This window comes from Gekko japonicus, unplaced genomic scaffold (genome assembly GCF_001447785.1).
Source record: "Gekko japonicus isolate JY-2015 unplaced genomic scaffold, Gekko_japonicus_V1.1 scaffold124, whole genome shotgun sequence".
NCBI classification, from domain to species: Eukaryota; Metazoa; Chordata; class Lepidosauria; order Squamata; family Gekkonidae; genus Gekko; species Gekko japonicus.
In genome coordinates, this window is record NW_015174847.1 from 650,411 (window position 1) to 670,732 (window position 20,322).

The following is a 20,322-nucleotide window of genomic DNA, read 5'->3' on the forward strand; positions in this document are numbered from 1 at the left end:
GGAAAGTCAACTAAAGCTTACTTTTCAATTAATTGATCCGCTGTTATATGCATACATGAAATATTTTTATATGCAGGGAAAATAAGGTTAATTAACATAAAAACCCTTCACTCGTTGAGGTGTTGAATTTTGTATTTTATCCATGCTGCTGTAAGCGCCTTGATTTCCCAGTAATGACCTAGTTCTCCTAATGAGTAACATTAACCCCTGGCTGTAGCTGTCCAGGACTTAATTGTCAACTGGAGCTGAAATAGGAGAGTTTGCCGATCAGCAGGTATGTGGTATATTAACTCATGTCATTTCAGACCCTAATAAATAAATCTGTTGCTAAGGCAACAGGAACATCAGCTGTAACACTTTTTTTTGCTGTATAAAAGAAACTGCCTTTCATACACTAAGCTTCTGAAAAGGAAATTAACTATATGTAACCATAATTAGAAGAAACATTATTTCTCATCTTAGAGACATATCTACATTAATGAGAAAAGACACTGGGAAAAAGTAACAAATGCTTTCTACTGTGATCAGGGTAACTGAAATGGTTCCCTCCAGTGAAGGAATGCAATAGGAAGCATATGCATCTGAGCGAGAACGGGTTACAAACAACGTTCCCTCTAAGCTGTGGAGTCTTGTGAGCAAAAACTGTACTTTGTGAGCTACTGGCATTAAAGGTGTGAGTGAGTGATTTGGCTACTGCATACATTAATTTGCTCTGAAGCCACCCTTCCTTAGCTAAGGTAAAAATGTGTGAGCTGGAGGCTTAAAAACTGTGAGCTAGCTCACATTAACTCAGCTTAGAGGGAACACTGGTTACAAAGCAGTGCAGCACTTAGGATGCACAAACTGAGTTAGAAACAAGCTTGTACTCAATTCAGTAAGACTTATGTCAAGTAAATACATAGGTGGCTGGACCATGAGTGTTTCCGAGATCTATACTTACTCTGCTTTATAAACCGCTGATAGCAAATGAGCAGCATATCGGCAATGCAAAATAAGAGTGTGCACAATGGGTGTGATGCAAGACGGAGGTCATACATCTATATAGTAATAGCCAAGGGTCCCCAGTGCGTGCGGATACTTATTTCCGCAAATTGGGGGCACATGAAGGGTCAACAGAACTTCCTGCACACTTGAGGCATTACTTAGGAGTGCAGAAAAATCTGACATGTTTTAAGAAAATATACGGGGATACATAAATCCCCCCCCCAAAAATGAAACTGTGTTCTTGTGCATGCGTGGAGAATGGACTTGCTGTTTGGAACTGTGGTGGAGCTTGCTGCTGGCAGCTGCGAGGGAGCCGGGGGGGGGGCCTTGGCAGGCGGGCAGCTGGGAGCTGCGCAGGGCTCGCCACTGTTGCTGATGGTGGGGGTGGGAGAAGCTTTGGTGGGCGGGCAGCAGGGAGCCATGCAGAGCTCGCCACCGTTGCTGCTGGCCAGGGGGGGGGAGAGGCATGGACGGGCGGGTGGCTGGAACCTGGGCAGGGCTTGCTGCTGTTGCTGCTGTGCTAGGCTCACATGCAGCCTCCTCCTCCTCTATGAGGACCTCCTCCTGCTTCTGCAGGCCGGGAGCCGTGGGGAATATTCCCCCCACGAGTATCGCGGGTCCTGCTTCTTGTCTATATACTAATAGCCAATAGGCCCCCTCTGTGCAGATATCTAAATCCACACATCAGGGGCACTTGGGGGGGGGGCAAAGAGATTTTCCTGCACACTTGGGGCAGTCCTCAGGTATGCAGACAAATCTGAAAAGCTTAAAAAACTATACAGGGGATAGTTAAATCCCCCACCAAAAGTAAAAGAGCATTTCCTGCACATGCGCAGAGAATGCTCTGGGAACCCTGCGGCGCGCCCAGTGGCTGGGAGCCACTCAGGTCTCGCCACCAGTGCCTGGTGGGGGGGGAGATTGGCAGGCCCGGTGGCTGGGAGGCACTCAGGCCTCTCTGCCAGTGCCCCAGGGGGAGAGATCGGCGGGCCTGGCGGCGGGAAGCCACTCAGGCCTCACCTCCAGTGCCCAGGGGGGAGATCAGCGGGCCCAGTGGCTGGGAGCCACTCAGGTCTCGCCACCAGTGCCTGGGGGGGGGATTATCAGCGGGCCTGGTGGCTGGGAGGTGCTCAGGCCTCGCTGCCGGTGCCTGGAGGGGGGAGAAGGCTTACCCGCAGCTGCTTCCTCCTCAGTGTGGAACTGCTTCTGTAGGCCGGGAGCCTTTAGGAATACTCCCCCGCCGCGAGTATCGTGGGTCCCGCTTCTTGTACTTCTAAATAACATCACAATGGTTCTTCTGTCTGGGGGGGCCTCACTGATATAAATGATAGATTAACAGTGCAGCCCTAAGCAGAGTGACACTTTCCTAAGCCCACTGACCAATGGACTCAGAGTTTCTGCCACAAAAAGAGCCCTGCTGTATCTATAGGCTCACTGCAACAGATAGTAATAACTCAATGAAAGATACAAAAATGTGCAACAGATAGTAATGAGTCAATGAGTGAAGAGATCCAATTCAAATCATCATGTAAGCCTATACGTGAAGAGGATCTTATAAGGTGGTAAATATGTAATGCTAACAACAACAGCTGCAAAACCCCCCAAACCTAATAATTCACTTGATTCAAGTGACCACCAGCTGATACAGATGTTTGGTTAATGACTTTTTCTCTTAGGACAATGACTTCCAAAGTTTACAAACATAGTTGTTTCTTTGTTGAGAACACATTGCTCAGTGTTAAAGAGACATTGCTAAGTTCTGGGGATGCAGTGAGGAAAAAAGCTTGGGGAGAGGTATTTGCAGGTAATACTAGCAGGGACAGGACAAGCCTAGATAACTTCTAGCATTGTTCAGTAAAAGGACAAGCATCCATCCAAATCTTCTGAAGGTTTTATTATATTACTTTTACTTGCAAAGAGACTGTGGGAGCAATCCTAAACTGGTCTACTTAGAACTACGAACCATTTTGCTCAATTGGGCTTACTCTCATTTTATTCAGTGGGGCTCTTAGGATTGCAACTTGTTTGTTTTGTCTTTCTGCTGTATCTATAAACATTTAAAAGTCCAGTTGGCTACTTCCTGCATTTCCCGCTAAATTAGATTACAATTTTGGCATATGCAGTCTTACCTAACAGACTTGCTTTCCATTTTGACATCTCTTCACAAAGGTACCTTTTCCTACCTTGCTCTGATTGTCAGGACAACTTCTTGTATTTTTCCATGCTCACAACCTGTATGTGTAGGAACCCCACATCTTTGATTGGAAAGTTTTTAAGGAGAGAAAGAGGGTCAGTTTTGCTATGGCTAGGATATTTGAGAGCCAGTGTGGTCCAGTGGACAGAGACTTGGATTCTGATAAGGGAGACATGGGCTAACACCTTGACTCAGCCATGGGCTGAGCTCAGATATATATATGAAGAAAAACAATCAGAGACCTATTGACAGTTTAGAAGCATAATAATATTGGGGGGAAACAGAAAGTGTGTGTGTGTATATATATATATACATTAGGGGGTGTGTCACCTAATATGTGTGTATATATATATATATATATATTCGAGAGCAGCAGCAGTTGCAGTAGGTGCTAATTTCCCAATGGCAGTTTGTGAAACAATTGTACGGTGCAAGCCCATATGATCTAACATAGCACAATGGCTAACATAGTAAGCTAAGTCCATGATGCATAAACCAGGGTGAACTATAGCTCACTTTGACCACAAGCTTTCCAGGTGGGCTGTATTCTTTCCATCTACCAGTATTCTTTCAATGTACAACCCCCATCAATAATATGGAGACTTTCAAACAGCCTTTGTAATCCATTTTAGGAGCTGGTTGCAAATGCATTTTTAATGTCATTTCAGACACAAATGTTTTAGCAACGGGCTGCTAACAGATTTTATTTATCTTTTCATACGAAGGTGCTTGTGTCCGGTAAACAAAGTGTGGTTGAGCCGTTCTTGAGACAAATGACTTTCTTCCATTTTCACCTCTTCTTTGCGCTTCTGAATTGCCATAGTGTGCTGTTTAAAACATCTGCAGTGCTTCCAGCAGTGCCGCTTTCCCCCTGCCCTTTTTCATGGAACAATCTTCCTTAAACCCTTTTTAATGTTCTAAGTTGAGTGCTATAGCACTAGACCAATATAGCACTTCAGTGTTACAGTGGCAACATTGAGATACACTGAAATTGTGGCTGTTGTTATGTGGGTACAGGAGGAGAGAAGGAGCTTATTGGATGCTGAGGGCATCTGTGACTGGTATTACAGAGGTTGCTAACCAAAGTGTCTGTAGCAAATGTCCTGATGTTCACCCATTCATGCTTCATCCACTTCTCCCATATCCATATAACAACAGTCGCAATCTCAACGTATCTCAACTGTGCCAAGGTATCTTGATGGTGCCGTTGTAACACTGAAGTGCTATATTGGTCTAGCACTATAGTGCTCAACTTAGAACATTAAAAAAAGGTTAGAGGAAGATCGCACTGTGAAAAAGGGTGGTGGTGGTGGTGAAGTGGCACTGTTTGAAATGACCATAGTGCTTCAGAGATGGTTCATTAATGGAATGAAATTTGCTGTATGAAACCCTCATCTCTCTATCACTTTACTTGAATTGGGCCAACAACATACAACATCCAGTTTAGAATGGTAATGTGAAAAGGGCCACTGGTGTTCCTTACCAGGCTGTCGCAAGATTTACAGAAATAGGCAATTACTATTAAGTAGTAGTAGCAGCAGCAGCAGCAGTGATAGCAGCAGTAAGAGTTTTAAGCGATATTTCAAACACTCCTCAGGACCTGGCCAAGAAGGCCAAGAAAGGATTTTGTGTTTACAGCATCAGCATTGCTATGGCTGCGGTCACACGGAGCATTAGGCACGCTAAAGAGACGGAAGATAGGTGGATTTTTCCGGGTGCGATCTCACCGCCACATCTGGGAAGCGTAGAGCTCCCGTGGCTCACCCGAGGCTTCACTCTGAAGATGTGCTGTAAAAAACTAGTACCTCCGAGGTACTAGTTTCCAGAAACCGCGGGGCATGGGCGGGCGTCTGATCGCGTTTCCGGTGGTAGTTCCAGTGCCCGCCCATGTCCCCTCGCAAAAAGGTTCCCCCCCAAGTCTCCATGGATACGCACAAGCACCCAACGGAGCATGCGCACACTTTAGTTTTTAAAAAACCCCACAACCCCGATTGTCCTGTGATCGGCACCTCCCCCCTAACCACGGGACCTCCATGGGACGTCTGCTCGCGCAACCGTGTGTTATTTTGCCCCGGGGCAAACAGCCACGCTCCCCCCCCCTGCATTGAAGTCCCTCCCTTCCTGGCATTAAAAATTAAATTAAAATTAAATATTTCGATTTCTTATACCGCCCTAACCCCCGTGGGGGTCTCTGAGCGGTTTACATTGGAGGTGCTAGCCACATGTTACTTCCCTAACTACGGCCACATTCTACAAGGGGGATGGGACATCCTACCAGCACCTAGGTGGTGGCTGATCTTTCCGGCTTCGGCTCAGTCTGCTCCTGTCTTTCTTCTCCGGCGGGGCGTCTCCTTCGGCGCTTCAGGCAGGTAGCTTTCCACGGCGTGCAAATCCGCTCTCCTTGGGCCCGGCTGTGTCCCTTCGGCTCCACCACGCCTGGGGATGACGTCATCACGCGCCTCTTCCGCAACGGCGATGGCCGCTTCGATGTTCCACCGCTGGCCACCAGGGATCACTCGTCATGGCTCCTTTCGCCGCGCCCCCGTCCAGCCATCTCCGCTGCCGGGACTCCACTGCAACCGCCGTTCTGCCGCCATTGCTGTTATTCAGCCGCCGCACACCACACACCTCATGAGAGGAGGGTGCCCCCTACCCTTCTAAGGGTAGGTATCCATTTATTCATAGAGCACGTAACTCTATGTAATCTCTTGCTGTCAGAAAAAGCCACTTCAGGATGAGGCCATTTGTTTGTGATTGCTTTAAGGCTCACAAGAATTCATGACCTGGCATGGGGGGGGGGGAGCGCAATAATGTCAGTATTGAAGGAGTAGGTGTGGGTTGGATCCACCAGAGCATTTCCATGGACAGAAGGGCTCCCGTCCCCAGAGCGCAAATGTCTTGCCTCCTCCCTCCTGCTGCAGCCCAAATTGTCCACCATGAAATGCTGTTCCTTGGGGTCTCCTGCACCCCAAGAACAGAATTTCAGGGGGTATTTGGACTCTAGAAGGAGTGGAGGAAGCAAGGAAGTTGTGCTCTGAGGGTGGAAATCTTTCTGTCCACATAAATGTCCCAGTGGATCCCGACCTGCACGTTTGTGTATGTGTGTATAAATTGTGTGTGTGTGTATAAATCTCTCTTGAAATAACTGTCATTTTTTAAAACTAGAAGCATATGTTGCTGTCTAAACAGTTAATACAAGTAAAGTAGTCTTGTACAGAAAAATGGCTGAAACGATAACAGTGATGACAAAGTATGGTATCTTGAAAGAGAAACAGTAAAATTTTGACATTTTTTTTTACACAGCCCCTCCACATCCTCCTCATTACACCAATTACCAAAACCTGGTGTTTGTTTAATGAGATCTTTCTAGGGCCTCATAAGGGAATATTTCAATCTGCTAATGCCTGAATAAGGCACAGAGAATTGTTAGTCACTAATGCGATGAATGATTTTGTTCGTGTGTGTGTGTCTGTGCATGTGTACATGCATGTTTCCTCCAATACCCCAAATGCTATTAGAGCCCATCATGTTTACCTGTGTGATCCATGCTCTCCCATCAGCATGCCTTCACATGGCCGAATATACTGAGATGCGAGACGAACACCGAACTAAAATTCTTAATTTACTAATTCATATTCATCAAATTATAAAAAGAAAAACCTGCATTTTTATGAGCACATTTACATAAATCATTTGCTGAAGCATCCTAACACTAAATGGTCAGAGCCGAGCATAAGTGTGTCCCTTCTCGGATGTGAAAATATTGGCGTTTCAGATTTTCATGGAAAAGCCTGGCTGCGCTGGAACTCTAATGGGCTTAGAACAGTAAATTTTGAAGAAACTGATTGCTACCCCTGTAGCTAGTAAATGTCTGTCTAGACCCAGTGGCATTTGAAAAAAGTGTTTTATCATAAAATTATCCCAGCAGAGTCCATTCTGCAAGATAACATCATCATCATCGCCATCATCATCAGTACTCCGTGCAGGACCCAACAGCTCTGGCACAATATTGCCAGTCATTTATCTGTTGTCAGCACAGGTTACACACTGTAATCCTTGACTGCCTCGGAATTAGAATGTCTTTGATGTCCCCACAAGAGTTTTTTGCCCGAAGGCTTTACCAATGCTCGGCGGCTCAGTGTTTATTCCTCGTAATCTTCCTCTCATCTCCAGGCTAGCAGTGACAGATGGTTATGGGCACACAATAGTATTAAGAGTTTGATATTTTTTTTTTATGCTGTGCTCTCTGTACAACAAATAGCTATCAGACGCGGGCCAGAGAGCTGACATGGCTCGCTTAGGTAATGGCAAACAAACAGCTCGGGTTGATGCTTTCTGTCATTTTCCCTGCTAACCCTGCTTGTTTTCATTGTATACTCTCAAAGGTAAACTATATTAACCTTATAGACTGTTATTAAAAAGATATATCTATATGAGCATAAAATGCCTCCCCCCCTCTTTTTCTCACTCTTTTGATTATGAAAGTAATACTGCTGACATATTGAACAAATATCGAATGTCAACATAAATTTTTAGTATGTGATAATATTCCCCTTCATATAGCCGTGTGTCAGACGGGAACCCGTGGATGATGCATAGCAGTAAATAACCCAAACAAAATTAGTTCTCTTGTCAGCTTCTACCTTGTATGTCCCCAGGCATCAGTAAAATTGACTGCACGCTAGATTTTCAAAATTAGCCCTAATGTTAGCTGTGTGTCTGGCAACCTCCAAGTTTCCAATGTTCTACTATATTACCCATAAGGATGAATGTGTTACTTTTATATTTTGGCACTTTATCTTGCTGATGTGGCTTTTTCCCTCCCCCCTTCTCTTCTTCAAATTAAAAATAATTTAGCTTTAACAATAACCATGTGCACAAACACAAGGCTGCATCTCTTTAAGCAACTAACTTTAGGCAATTAAATTAAATTAAACAAAAAACCAACCCCAAATATACACAGAAATAAAAGGAATTATTCAATTTAATATCGCTCATTTTATTAACTTAGCTGTGCGTTCCTTCATGCAAAACGCAGAATAAATTGTGCGTCGGGGTGTGTGTGTGCTTTGTTTCCTATTTAGTCTGCAATTTTTATGTGGCATGCTCAGAGAATCATAACAGTTTCGACTCAATATACACCTTTATATGGTGAAAAAGGTCAACTACGAACTCCACTGTCAGATTAGTAAACTTTGTATCCCCTTCCACAAATGGGAGATGCAATAAGTATCTGTCGTTAGTACATCATATTGTAAAACCACCGATGAGAATACAGGATTTTTGAGTTTGCAGCAATAAAATATGATTAAAAATAAATGTAGCTCCCTGAGAAAGGCTGTATGGGAAGTGTGAAGTTGCTTAAACAAATCCAAAGACAGATTCCACATCGACTTCCAATCTCTAAATTTTATGTTCAGACATTTAGAATCAAAGATGAAAATCCCTTTAGGTACCAGATGCTGCAGATCATCTGGGAGAGCTTCTGGAGTTTTAATGTGCTGGAAGTCAAATCCTCCACAAAGGCGATTTGCCCTGTCGGTGTGGTGTACTTATTGCTTCACCTGCAAACAGTTGCTCTCAGAAAATCTGACTTACTGATCGACCCGGCATCTCTGGAAAAAACAGACTATAATCTGTGGATGAAGTGAACTCTAATCAGGCCACATGCAGATTAAACAAACTGTGAGGAATAAAAACTAGATTAAAATGTTCGTGCCCAATACCAGAAGATTATCAGGACATTTTACCTCTTTAAATCCTAATTTATGGTGGGAGCCAAGCTAAAGTTTCTGTGCTTGCAGTGATTATGTGGCATGGTAGATTTCCCTCAGTTTAGAGAAGATTTTGCAATCAGGTATTTGTGTCAACAGCTTGAAAAGCAGTGGTTTTCCTGCAGCATATATGCATATATGCATGTTTTAAAAATCTGGACAGGTAGATTAAAAAGTAAGACACAGAACAGCATAGTACCGTCCTGAATTTTAACACCTAGTCAGTCGCACTGGGATGATTAAGATAATATAAATTAACACTGCATATTAAATATCATTAGTGGACTGAAAATGCTTTGAAACAGAATCCCTAGCATTTTATATATAATTTCAATGTCACTGCTACACATTCTTTCCCTCTCCCTATTTTCCCTTGGATTCTGAAAGGCAGCAATGAGTTTCAGCATTAAAACATCTTGATAACTACTGTAAATGATTGATTTTGTAATCAGCAGGAACATTGGCACTTATTTGACTGTGTATTTCCTCCAATGGAGTGGCATTTTTGCTTGCTAGAGACGAAGCGGCAATTAACGCCATCCTATTGCAGACTCCTCATGCTATTCCTGAGGTGCCACAGACCCACAGAAATAAAATGGAGGGGGGCTCCATGGGCTACAGCAGAAGGGAGAAGTGAGAAAGACCAGTTCCACAAACTTCATGGATTGGTGGATACATGCCATTATCTTTACAAACACAGATCATCAAAAGTCAAACTACATCATTATTAAACTGAAGTGATATCCAGTGTCAATGATGCTCTACTCCTTAATAAAACCAAAACCACTGGACTGAATTGAAACCTCATTTTCTGTTGCTAGAAGGGCAGGCTACAATTTTCACCAGTCCATCCCCACCCATGCAGACCCCTATATTTTGCTCAGTGCTGTCCCTGAAATCCCCCTGACCCCTGGGGCCAACATCTGAGGGGCTTTGTGGGGGGCAGCTCTTCTCGTGCAACTTTGGTCCCAACCCAATGCATTTTAATTTGGTATTATGCTTACCACCTGTGAGGCCAAACGATGTGCAAAGGTTTCTGCTGACGCTCCAGTTCTCCTGGGGTTCTGCAAAGATTACAAGTTTCATGTGGCTTATCTTCTTCTTGACAATGACTTGCGCTTTTGGAGAAAGTAGGCTCGTTCAGTTCCCTTGGTGTTGTTGGCAGGTTATGCAGTCTCTCTTGCAAAGAGGAACAACATTCTGTCTGTGTTTTGCAATCAGCAGACCTCATGTCTGAGTTGCTATCTTTTGTTAAACCCATAGTTCTCTCATTCTTTTCTTGGGAAGGCAGACTCATGAATGGGTCAGGATTTCCATTTCCTTTAGCTCCAGGTGTGTTCTCATTAAGGGCCAATTTGTGTTCTGGCATAAACCTACGATTAAAAAAAGTACAATTTTATATTTGAAACAAAGATAAGGAGGTCCTGAAACCTGTCAAAGATCCAGAACTGTCCAATATTTTCCATAGATTTAGGAGCACTGCACTTGTCGGATGTGGCACAAGAAACAGAATTCTAGTCACCAGGAAGCATGGGTTCTCAAACTGACATATAGAGCATATTTAAAGCAATTACCATTTAATCCTCAACAAACTGCAAATAAGCAGGGCTACTTCACTGCCACATGGAAGCCACTTAAATACTTCTGCCTGTGGATCATTCTAACATGTCTGAAAGCCATTCACCACATGAAGGGTTTCAATCACAAGGAGAAACTCCATGTCAGCTCCGTCAAAACAAAACAAAACAACCTTTTGGATACGGCAGCCGTGATGCAAGATGTTTTCAGAGAAGCAATGGCAGGCAGTCTGCAGAGACTTAAACCAAAGTTCTCGTGGTCTGAGAGGCTGCAGTATAGTCGGCTACCCTGGACTGTGTGTACTCAGACCTCATACCCCTCTTCAGGCACAGAAATAAGGGGGGAGTGAAACATTGTATGCAGCCTTTGGATTGTCCAGGCCTAGTACTAAGAACTGTAGTTTTTTGCCTTTGCTTGGCCTATGGAACAATACTCTCCGCCTGTAAACTCCAGGTTCCAGTCATCCATTTTCTCCGGCCTTTGGTTTCCTCTTAGCCATTGACCTCTGGCACCCTTATTTAGAAAACACAATCATGCGGTCAAGATTTGAGTACAGCTGCACAGAGTCCTGGCCTTGGGCTGACACACTTTCCCTCAAAGTGCTTGCTTTTGTTACCACAGAATGAGACTGAGTAAGGACTGGACAACCTAACCTGATGCAAGAACTCCCTGAAGGATGTATTCTACAGATCCAATTATTTTTTAAGGAAAACAGGATGTTGCTTCACTGAACATCAAACAATGTAGGGGTACACAGCTAATAATAACTATTATAAGGCACTGTGTGTAGTATAGCCAGGAAATCCTGTGATTGTCTGGCAGCCTGAAGTTCTAACTCTTTTAATAGTATGCACCACTAGGTGGCAAGTTTTGGGCTGAGAGAGCTCTGAGAGCTGTGACTGACCCAGCTGGCTACATGTGAAGGAGTGTGGAATTGAACCCGGTTCCACCGCGCTTAACCACTATACCACGCTGGCTCTCGGGTAAACAGCTGCTTGCATTATATTGACTGGAAATCATGAATTGGTATACCATCTTCTGGCTCAACCCACACTGTAATGGAATTTGGAGGAGACTTATACTTCTCTTTCACAACTGCCATTTCTATCCAAGAAAGCTACAACTAATAGAATAAATGATACAAGTCAGGAAAGAAGATTATCACACATCTTCCAGGAATTTTCTTCTAAACTGAACGTAAAGAAATGCCTACAAGAGACAGGAAGGAAGTCGGCTTCCTGGCCATACTTTTGTTTCACTACTCAAAAGAACAAAGTCTGTCTGGCAGTCTGGGACAACCGTAGGAGTGGCTTTCGTATTATGCCCACTGTTCATCTGCAGTAGAGAAACAGTGAATTGAGGCCATAATTTCAACAATATCAAGGTTTTACTCAGTACTAGAGAGCTTGAAGAATTAACAATTCAACACCAGCAATAAAGATCATTAGCATTTTTAGTACTAGCAGACAATAAAAAATATGTTTGCATACAAATATAAAGAATGCTTGTCAGCAAAATTGAGTTAATTGCAACATAGCCTTAGTGGTCACCGGGGCTGCCAACTGGCCAGGCATAGCAGAACTAGGCAAGTCATGAGATTTGTTTGCATATGCTGTTTGACTTGGGTCTGGGGGGTATCAGGAGAGGGCCAAAGGGACATCTTTGTCTGGGATCCTGTGATGACTCTCAGCAGCACTAGGGACTATGCTTGGTACAACACACCACAGGCCTAATGCCTTTTTTTTCAATTCAATTCAATTTATTACAGGTCTTTATGACCGAAGTCTTGACCAAGAGGATACCAAAGGGGGATAAAATAGGTACATAAAATAGACATAAATATGTCAAGGTACATAATAACAGTCACATAAAATCCAGGCTGAGCCCAGAGATTAAAAATAACCTAACTACACTTGGGGCGGAGCCAACTAACTAAAATCATCCGAAGATTAAAAATCGGTGTCGAAGTTTTCAGAAGTGCTGGACTTTTCAATGCTTCTTGAGAGCAGCCACCTTAGCCAGGAACCGCGCCACGTTAGCTGTTATCAGTCCATCGGCATTTGAGTCAGATAACCGTACTGAGAGCACCCAAGGTTGCGCGGGAAGATTCTTGCCTTTTTGATGTGTACTAGAGTAGCATGATTTTTTAATATCTGTCACCGATCCTGTTTTCTATTAGACTCAGGCTCTGCTAACTGCTCTCCCAAGAGACACAAAACCTCTTTACAACATCAGTTGCTGTCTCTTTTTCTGCTTGTATGTAGAAAACTTCTCTCTAACTTCCCTAACCTGCCAGCCTCTGCTCTTTGCCTTGCTTTCAGCTACTGTATTCCTCCACCTTTGTCTTTCTATATATTCACTCTTCAGGTGTCCCTGATAGGGTTCCAAGCTCCCAGCGGGGGTTCCCCTACTTTTGGGGGCTTTGATCCACTTCCGGCCAGTGGGGGAAACCCCACCCCCAAACAGGGACATCATCGAGCAATGTCCCCTGATGCGATGATGTCACCCAGAAGTGATGTCATTGTGTCAGTGATATCACACATGACACTCTGGTTTTTTTGCAAACTCTATGGTTTTGAACGCAAAGGCCCACAGAGTTTTGCCCCAAAACCAAAGCATTGCACATGACATCATTGCAACATTCTGCCCACCCTCAGAATGCCGCAGAAATCCCCCCACCACGATGGGGAGGGGACCTGGCAACCCTAGTTCCTGAAGCCAGAGTGGTGTAGCGGATAAGAGTAGCAGACTCTAATCTGGAAAATCAGGTCTGATTTCCCACTCCTTCACAGGAAACCCTCTGAGTGACCTTGGGCCAGTCACGGTTCTCTCAGAATTCACTCAACCCCCCCGACCCCCCAAGGTGCCTGTTGTGGGGAGAGGAAGGGAAAGTCGCTTTGAGACTCCTTAGGGTAGAGAAAAGCGGAATATAAAAAACCTACTTTTCTTCTTCTTCTTCTTCCTAGCTTAGTCTGTCCTGTGTTTGCTATATGCCATTTTATTTTTATTTTTAATAAACCTTAGATGGTTACTTCCAGAATCCACTTTGTCTCTCAGATGTTGACCTGTGTAGTTGACTTTGCTCTCTAAAAACTGCTTCTACCAATCTGTAGGAAGCTAACTTTAAACCACAATTTGAATTTAAGAATTCCTAAATCTCTGCTTGGTTTAAAAGACCAGGTGAAATTTAATCCCCATTCCTTGTATCAGCAGAAGACAAAAAAAAAAAAAAAGAGGTGATTTTATTAGATTCCCTTGTCTTGCAGAACATTTTGCTTCCAAGATTCTCCTGGTCTTCATAGACGAATTATGGGACAAATAGTAGCCTACCTGAGAAAGATCCACTCTGCCAATGACTTCCATGAAATCTTCCAGTGGGTCCAATCAATAAATGATATTATAAGTATATTTAAAAACTGGCTAGTGCTTGTGCTCTGTAGTGACTTTTATTTCCTTACCAAAATTCTGTTTTTTCTCCCAAGTTATACAATGTCTCACTTAAAGCTATTTTCCAGTTTCCAGTCTTCATAAATCCACTGTGGGATGTTAGAATACCTTTTATGCAATACGTACATGGAAAGCCCAAGTGAAATTAGGACACTGCTATCTACTTGCATCGCACACATAATATTAATTTCCTTGACTATTTTTAAGAAGTCATTTTGGAATGCCAGTTTATTGAATGGTTTTTATAACAAGATTTATTTTATGAGGTATGAAGGAACAAGAATTATCTGCATTAACGTGGCACTGTTTTGGCACAAAGTAGTTCTGTTATTAGCAATAGTGTAGACATGATAAAGCATGCAGGCAGAGAGCCACAGACATACCAGCGTAGCATTAATGAAAAAATATTTTTTTAAAAATTAATTAGAAGATATTTACTTAGTTTAGACATTTGAGCATTCACTAAGCTTCATTATGTCTAAAAACATCACACCTTTCATAATCCCTCGAAGACAAAACTGCATATATCACAAATTATACACAGTATAACCTCTATTGTCAACATGACAGGAACGAGGTAACAGACAATCTATTTCCTGACTGCAGCTTAACCAGTCTTGTACAAATCTTGAACAAAGCATTTGTTCAAATGCTTGAACAGATCTTTAGAACTTAAAAAACAAACCTGGACTGGGCTTTATTCAGTCTGATGTAGCACTTCTAGCAAAAGTGCATGGACATATGATAAGTAAATACATTTTTATACAACCTGATAAAGAAGAAATGTAAAGTATTGTTAGGATTATGCCAAGAAGTGGCATCAGTTCCCACAGAGTGCGATAAGGAAAAGTTGTATCAGAACCACTCATGGTAGAGTAGATTGTAGACTAACTACAATGTGGTATCCATGACTGGTTCAAAAAAAGTAAAGAAGTAAATGGTCTGGATCCTTAAAAAAAAACAAAAAACAGACCCTACAATCAAAAGTTTACCAAAGGGATTTTTGCTGCCTTTCCACTTGCAGTCCCCTGTCCCCTCCCCTACAACTTGGGAGTCTGAGAGCCTTGGAAACTCACAAAAAGTAGTGTGAATGGTGATTTTTGCACAAGTCCCTGCTGGCTGCAGTCCACAGTAACATATCCCATGGTTGGACTGATGTTTTCCCATTACTCAGTAACATGCTTTTGTGGGGAGGGTGGGGTACAAAATGAATAAATAAATAAATTTAACCTTGAACTTGTTCGTAGATCATGGATTGAAAGTGGGCATGCTGTCTTCAAGGATTTAGAAGAAAAGTGAAGATTTACCATGTCTCCTTTCCTTACCAACACCTTTGCAGCTTTGTATGGGCTTCTTGTATGTTCCACTAAGGCTTTGTCTAAAATATTGTATACACATGTGGATTGTGTGGATTTTCTCCAGTTGATTCCTCAAAAATTTGTACTAGGCTGTGTGCCTTTCCCGTCCCTTGTACAAAACAAAGAGGTAGCAGCAATGGCCATAAAGATCTTTAAACCACAAGGAAAAACTCTAGAAGAAATGCTTATTTCATTAGAGACCTGAGCTTTCCGTTTCCCATTCTCCTTTTCATTGCTTTTCTTCGAACAGGTTAACATAATTTGGGCCTCCCTAAAGCTGGTAATTGGAGGTTAGTAGTTCCAACAGACAGACTTTCAAAAGACTCCTTTCTAAATTCATGATTAAGGTAACTTAAACAGTATGAAAAAAACCATTCCTGATAATGGTTAGGGACCCTATCATTAAGGGAAAGGGGACTGCCATCAGAGATGCTGAAGGAGTGCACTTTTTGTAGAACATACAAAATGGTCAAGTATTCAGTTAACAGAAATGCAAAATGACAAAAGCCATGGACTTAAAGTATTAAATGTTCACAGCCTAATACAATGACATTATCATCAACATATCTAATTCTCAACATGACCTCATCTGTGGATATGTAAATCCAGGGATTGGGGCCATAAATAGATAGGCCTTTCTACAAACCTGAGAAAATCCAAAATATTTTTTTTAAAGAGGGAGGTTACCCCCCAAATTGATAAAAGTAGCACCTATAGGTTTAAGGGACAAGTGCCCTCTGTGGCTATTGCTAGTCAGCCACAACAGTATTGCCAGCATTCAAGCCTTGGTTTCTGTCAGTAAAAGGCAGGGAGGTCAGGGCTCTTTTCAGGGCGGTTTTTATTTTTGAGAGTGGAATCACTGGGGCCAGGCCCAGCAGCGACCACCAGGAAGTTTGCTAGCACATGACTCACCTTCACTGATCTACAGCAGTCATTCCAGTAAAGCCAGTGTGGTACAGTGGTATGTTTCAGAATAAGACCTGGGAGACTCAGGTTCAAAGTAGCACTCTGCCATGGAAGTTCACTGGGTGACTTTGGGCCAGTCCCACACTCTAAGTCTAACCTACCTTACAGGGTTGTAGTGAGGAAAAATGGAGGAGGAAAGAATGATGCAGGCTGCTTTGGCTCCCCATTTTGTAGACCCTTAAACAAAAGTGCGTCACTGAGCTCTCACAAGACTACATTGTGCAATCTTAGTAACTATTTGGGGGGTTGCTAAGCAACGCGCAACCAATATTATCTAGGATTCCAAAGCCTCAGTTAATGTCAGTACAGGGGAGAGTGGCAAGAGGGACAGACTAAAAAGGTTAAAAGATAGGAGGAAAGGAAGATAAACCTGGAAGGGGAAAGAGCTAAAATGAGAAATATGAAGATGGGAAAGGGGAACAGGAAATGGTGGGTTAATGACTGAGTGGTGGGGTACAGACTGCTCTGTGGAGAAACAGAAAAGATAGGTAAGAAGTGGGCAGACAGGAGAAAAGGAAAAGGGAGGCGCTACATACACTGCTAAGGTGAGACAAAGATGGAAAAACAAAATGGGGAAAATAGATTCCTACTCATTACTCCTCCATTTGTACACTGCAAGATAACAGCGCACAGTGTGGTATCTGATGCACCAAGGCTTTTGTTTCCTTTTTCTCTCTCGTCAGAATGAACAATATCTGAGTTGCCACATGATGATAGTAGCATGGACTGGTGGGAACATCTGAGTTGGCTGAGCATGACCAATGGGCTAATGCTACTCAGTACTTTTTATAGTACAAATTACTCAGATTTCTAATACTAGAAAACTCCAGATAGTAGTATAAGGAAAAGCAGTTCTCTTTTCTAGAATTTATAATCTGACTCCTCTGAGAGGTAAAATTTTTAGTTAAAGTGTATATAAATATAGCAAAAAGATAGCTTTGCAAGTCCCACAAATATAATAAATAACCTGTCAGTTTGGTGCATTTGACTATAAATGCTTTGTTGAAACACTATGGCAAAAAATAACTAATTCTTGACTACATAATAGAATCTCTTAACATGCTAAAAGTCAATATAAATGTCACCCTGAATGTCTGACATTTAATCTGCCAGATTTGCCATTCTTTCTAGCTTGTACAATACATATTCACTACAGAGAAAACAGCCGTGCCAACACACCTATGCCCATTAATCTGCAACAGAGACGTGCAGCTTGCACTGTTTGTGTATAAGATGTCATCATGTCCTTTTGTACATGTTCATTCACAACACCTCATTTAGCCTAATGAAAAATGAGAATCAGTATTCTTCATCGGCTCCAACAGCCAATGCATGCACTATTTTATTAAAAACACCACCAAAAGAAGAATGGAAAGATACTGATGTCATTGTCAAATGAATAAAAACCACATTAGAAACCCTGGCTATGGGGCTGTTTTTGGTTAGATCAAATTATTAGAGAAGCAGCTCTGGAATACAAGCTGCACACTGTATTTTGAAGAAGTATATTTTTTAAACAAAACAGATAGTGCATATGAGAACTGAAGGAAATACCTTTCCCCCCCTATTTATAACTTTCAAACTTCATAGACAGTTGACTCGAAAAAACCTGAAGATGCTCTCCAAAGAACAACCGTCACTGGGTGTGTGGAGGGGGAGGCATTTCTGGATTTTCTGCATTGTGCAGGGGGTTGGACCCTGGAGGTCCCTTCCAGCTCCATGATTCTACGATTCTGTGATGTGATAAAACAGAACTTTCCCAAAACACTTTTTGCTTTTAATTTTTAGATCCCGTGGAAAGGATGTTAAAAACAATCTGTATTTGGGTAGAGATCAGAGGTTGACTGGGACATTAAAGCAGCCCTGGAACAGATTCAGCTGCAAAGTCTACTTGGCTCAGGCTGTGGTAGTGAAGGCAATGTATGGGATGATACCTGATGCCATCACTGCCACAGCTCAGGTCCAAGCCAAGTGGTCCGTATGGCTCTGATTCTGCTCCTGGCTGCCAATGAAGGAAATTTCTGTTAAAGGGTCAGTCCTCCTGGAAATGGTCTTCAGACAAGGTAATAAAAATCCTCACTCCAAACAAAAAAAAGGGGGGGGGGTTCCACTCCTGAACTGGACCATTCAAAGGGAAATCTCACAGGGAAATCTCACCACACGGAGATCCTTCTTATGACTTCTAGAAAAACAAAACCCTGAAAGATGCTCTTAGTATTCCTAAACATTTATTCAGCTTTTTGCTACATCTACCTCTCTGACCTTCATAATGGGTTGCTGGCTGATTCTGTCCATGTCTTTCTTAACACATTCCAGAGATAAATACCCTTCATGTTTGGATGATTTCCAATTATGTGAAGGGTCATAAGATGGCCATACCATGAGGTATGTGAGGCAGCTGTAGCAACTCCCTGCTTCGATGGTACTGATGAAGATGCTTAGGAGAAAGCTGGTATAGAAAGATATCCACAGGGAATGGCAAAAAAAGAATAATCTCATCACTTTGAAGAGTGTGAATCCTGTACAACTGTTACCACATCAGCTTCTACAACAAGCCTGTGAGGAAGCTCAGGCTGAGCAGCAGTGATTTGCCCAAAGCCATTCTGTCAGCATTAAGACAGAACAACTACTTACACCTAGGTTACATATTTTAAAATGCAGTACACTATTCACTGTAGTACACTGCTGTTCTGTATTTATGATTAAGAACATAAGAGAAGCCAGTGCTGGATCAGGCCTATGGCCCATCCAGTCCAACACTCTGTCACACAGTGGCCAAAAATACCAGGTGCCATCAGGAGGTCCAGCAGTGGGGCCAGGACACTAGAAGCCCTCCCAACTGTTGCCCTCCCCCCAAGCACCAAGAATACAGAGTATCACTTGTCCCAGACCGAGAGTTCCTATATATACCTTGTGGCTAACAGACACTTATGGACCTCTGCTCCATATGTTTATCCAATTCCCTCTTGAAGCTGTCCGTGTTTATAGCTGCCACCACCTCCTGTGGCACTGAATGTGTGCTGGCTCCATGTTGCACTTAAAATTAATGTGCATTTATTGGGGCAGGCCCTGCTGCCCCAATTCTGCTCTCACTAACTCCATGTGCATTGAACACATATACTGAATCAGAATATTGGTTTATCAGAGTCAGTACTGTCTACTCAGTCTGGCAGCAGCTCTCCAGGGTCTCAGGTAGAGGTCTTTCACATCACCTGATCCTTTCAAATGGAGATGTCGGAGACTGAACGCAGGACCTTTTGCATACAAAGCAGATCCTCTACACAGAACAATCATCTGAAAAGGGTCTCTCTCTCTCTGGGATGTGCCCAACAGATAAAGCTGAACTAAGTACCTAATGTGTTCTACTGTTTCAGACCAACATGGCTGCCCACCTGGATCTAAGTACATAATGATATTGGAACTTGGATCTGATAGTATCCACAGTGACCTGAATACTCCACTGTTTGAAAAAAAAAACACTGGAAAGAAGAGGGATGAGAGCAGAGGTCGATTTGGGGGGGATCGCCGTTCCCCCGGGTGAGGTGTGGGGGAGGGGCACACGACGAAGCCCCGCCCCTGCTTCCAGACACCCCACTTCCGGCCCTCATTCAGCCAGGAGGAGGCAGGAGAAGAGGGAGGGTAAGTTGCTTCCTCCCCGCCTCTCCCCACCTCTGCCTGCCTGGGGCCAGGGAGGGCCTTGGTGGGGCTTCCTCGCACTCCCGCCGGCCTTGCAGGTCCACCGCCGGGCCCCTGATGGGGCTCAGCAGTGGAGTCGCAAGGCCGGTGGCGGCCGGGACCGTTGGGGGCGGGGCCCCATCTGAGATGAAGGAAGGCGGCTGCCCTGATCCCTCTCACGGTCCAAACCGGAGCACGGGAGAAGGAGGAGGAAAATGAGGCCAACGGCCCTTGGCAGAGAAGCGGAGAAAGACAGGAGCGACGGCCAATGCCCAGGCAGGGGAACACCGCTCCCTCCCTCCCTCGCTCCTGACACCCGCGGCAGAAAGCCTGGGAAGAAGAGACCCCG

The 20,322-nt window shown here is 43.5% G+C and overlaps 1 protein-coding gene across 3 annotated transcripts in view; it reads right to left on the reverse strand.

Moving 5' to 3' along the window:
* GTDC1 (glycosyltransferase like domain containing 1) overlaps nucleotides 1-20,322 on the reverse strand; it is a 318,983-nt gene that overhangs the window by 51,046 nt on the left and 247,615 nt on the right. For all 3 annotated transcript variants that reach the window (XM_015424489.1, XM_015424490.1, XM_015424488.1), the window contains one exon: nucleotides 9,954-10,322. In XM_015424489.1, the coding sequence (XP_015279975.1) occupies nucleotides 9,954-10,322 (369 nt within the window). The remainder of the gene's footprint in view (nucleotides 1-9,953; nucleotides 10,323-20,322) is intronic.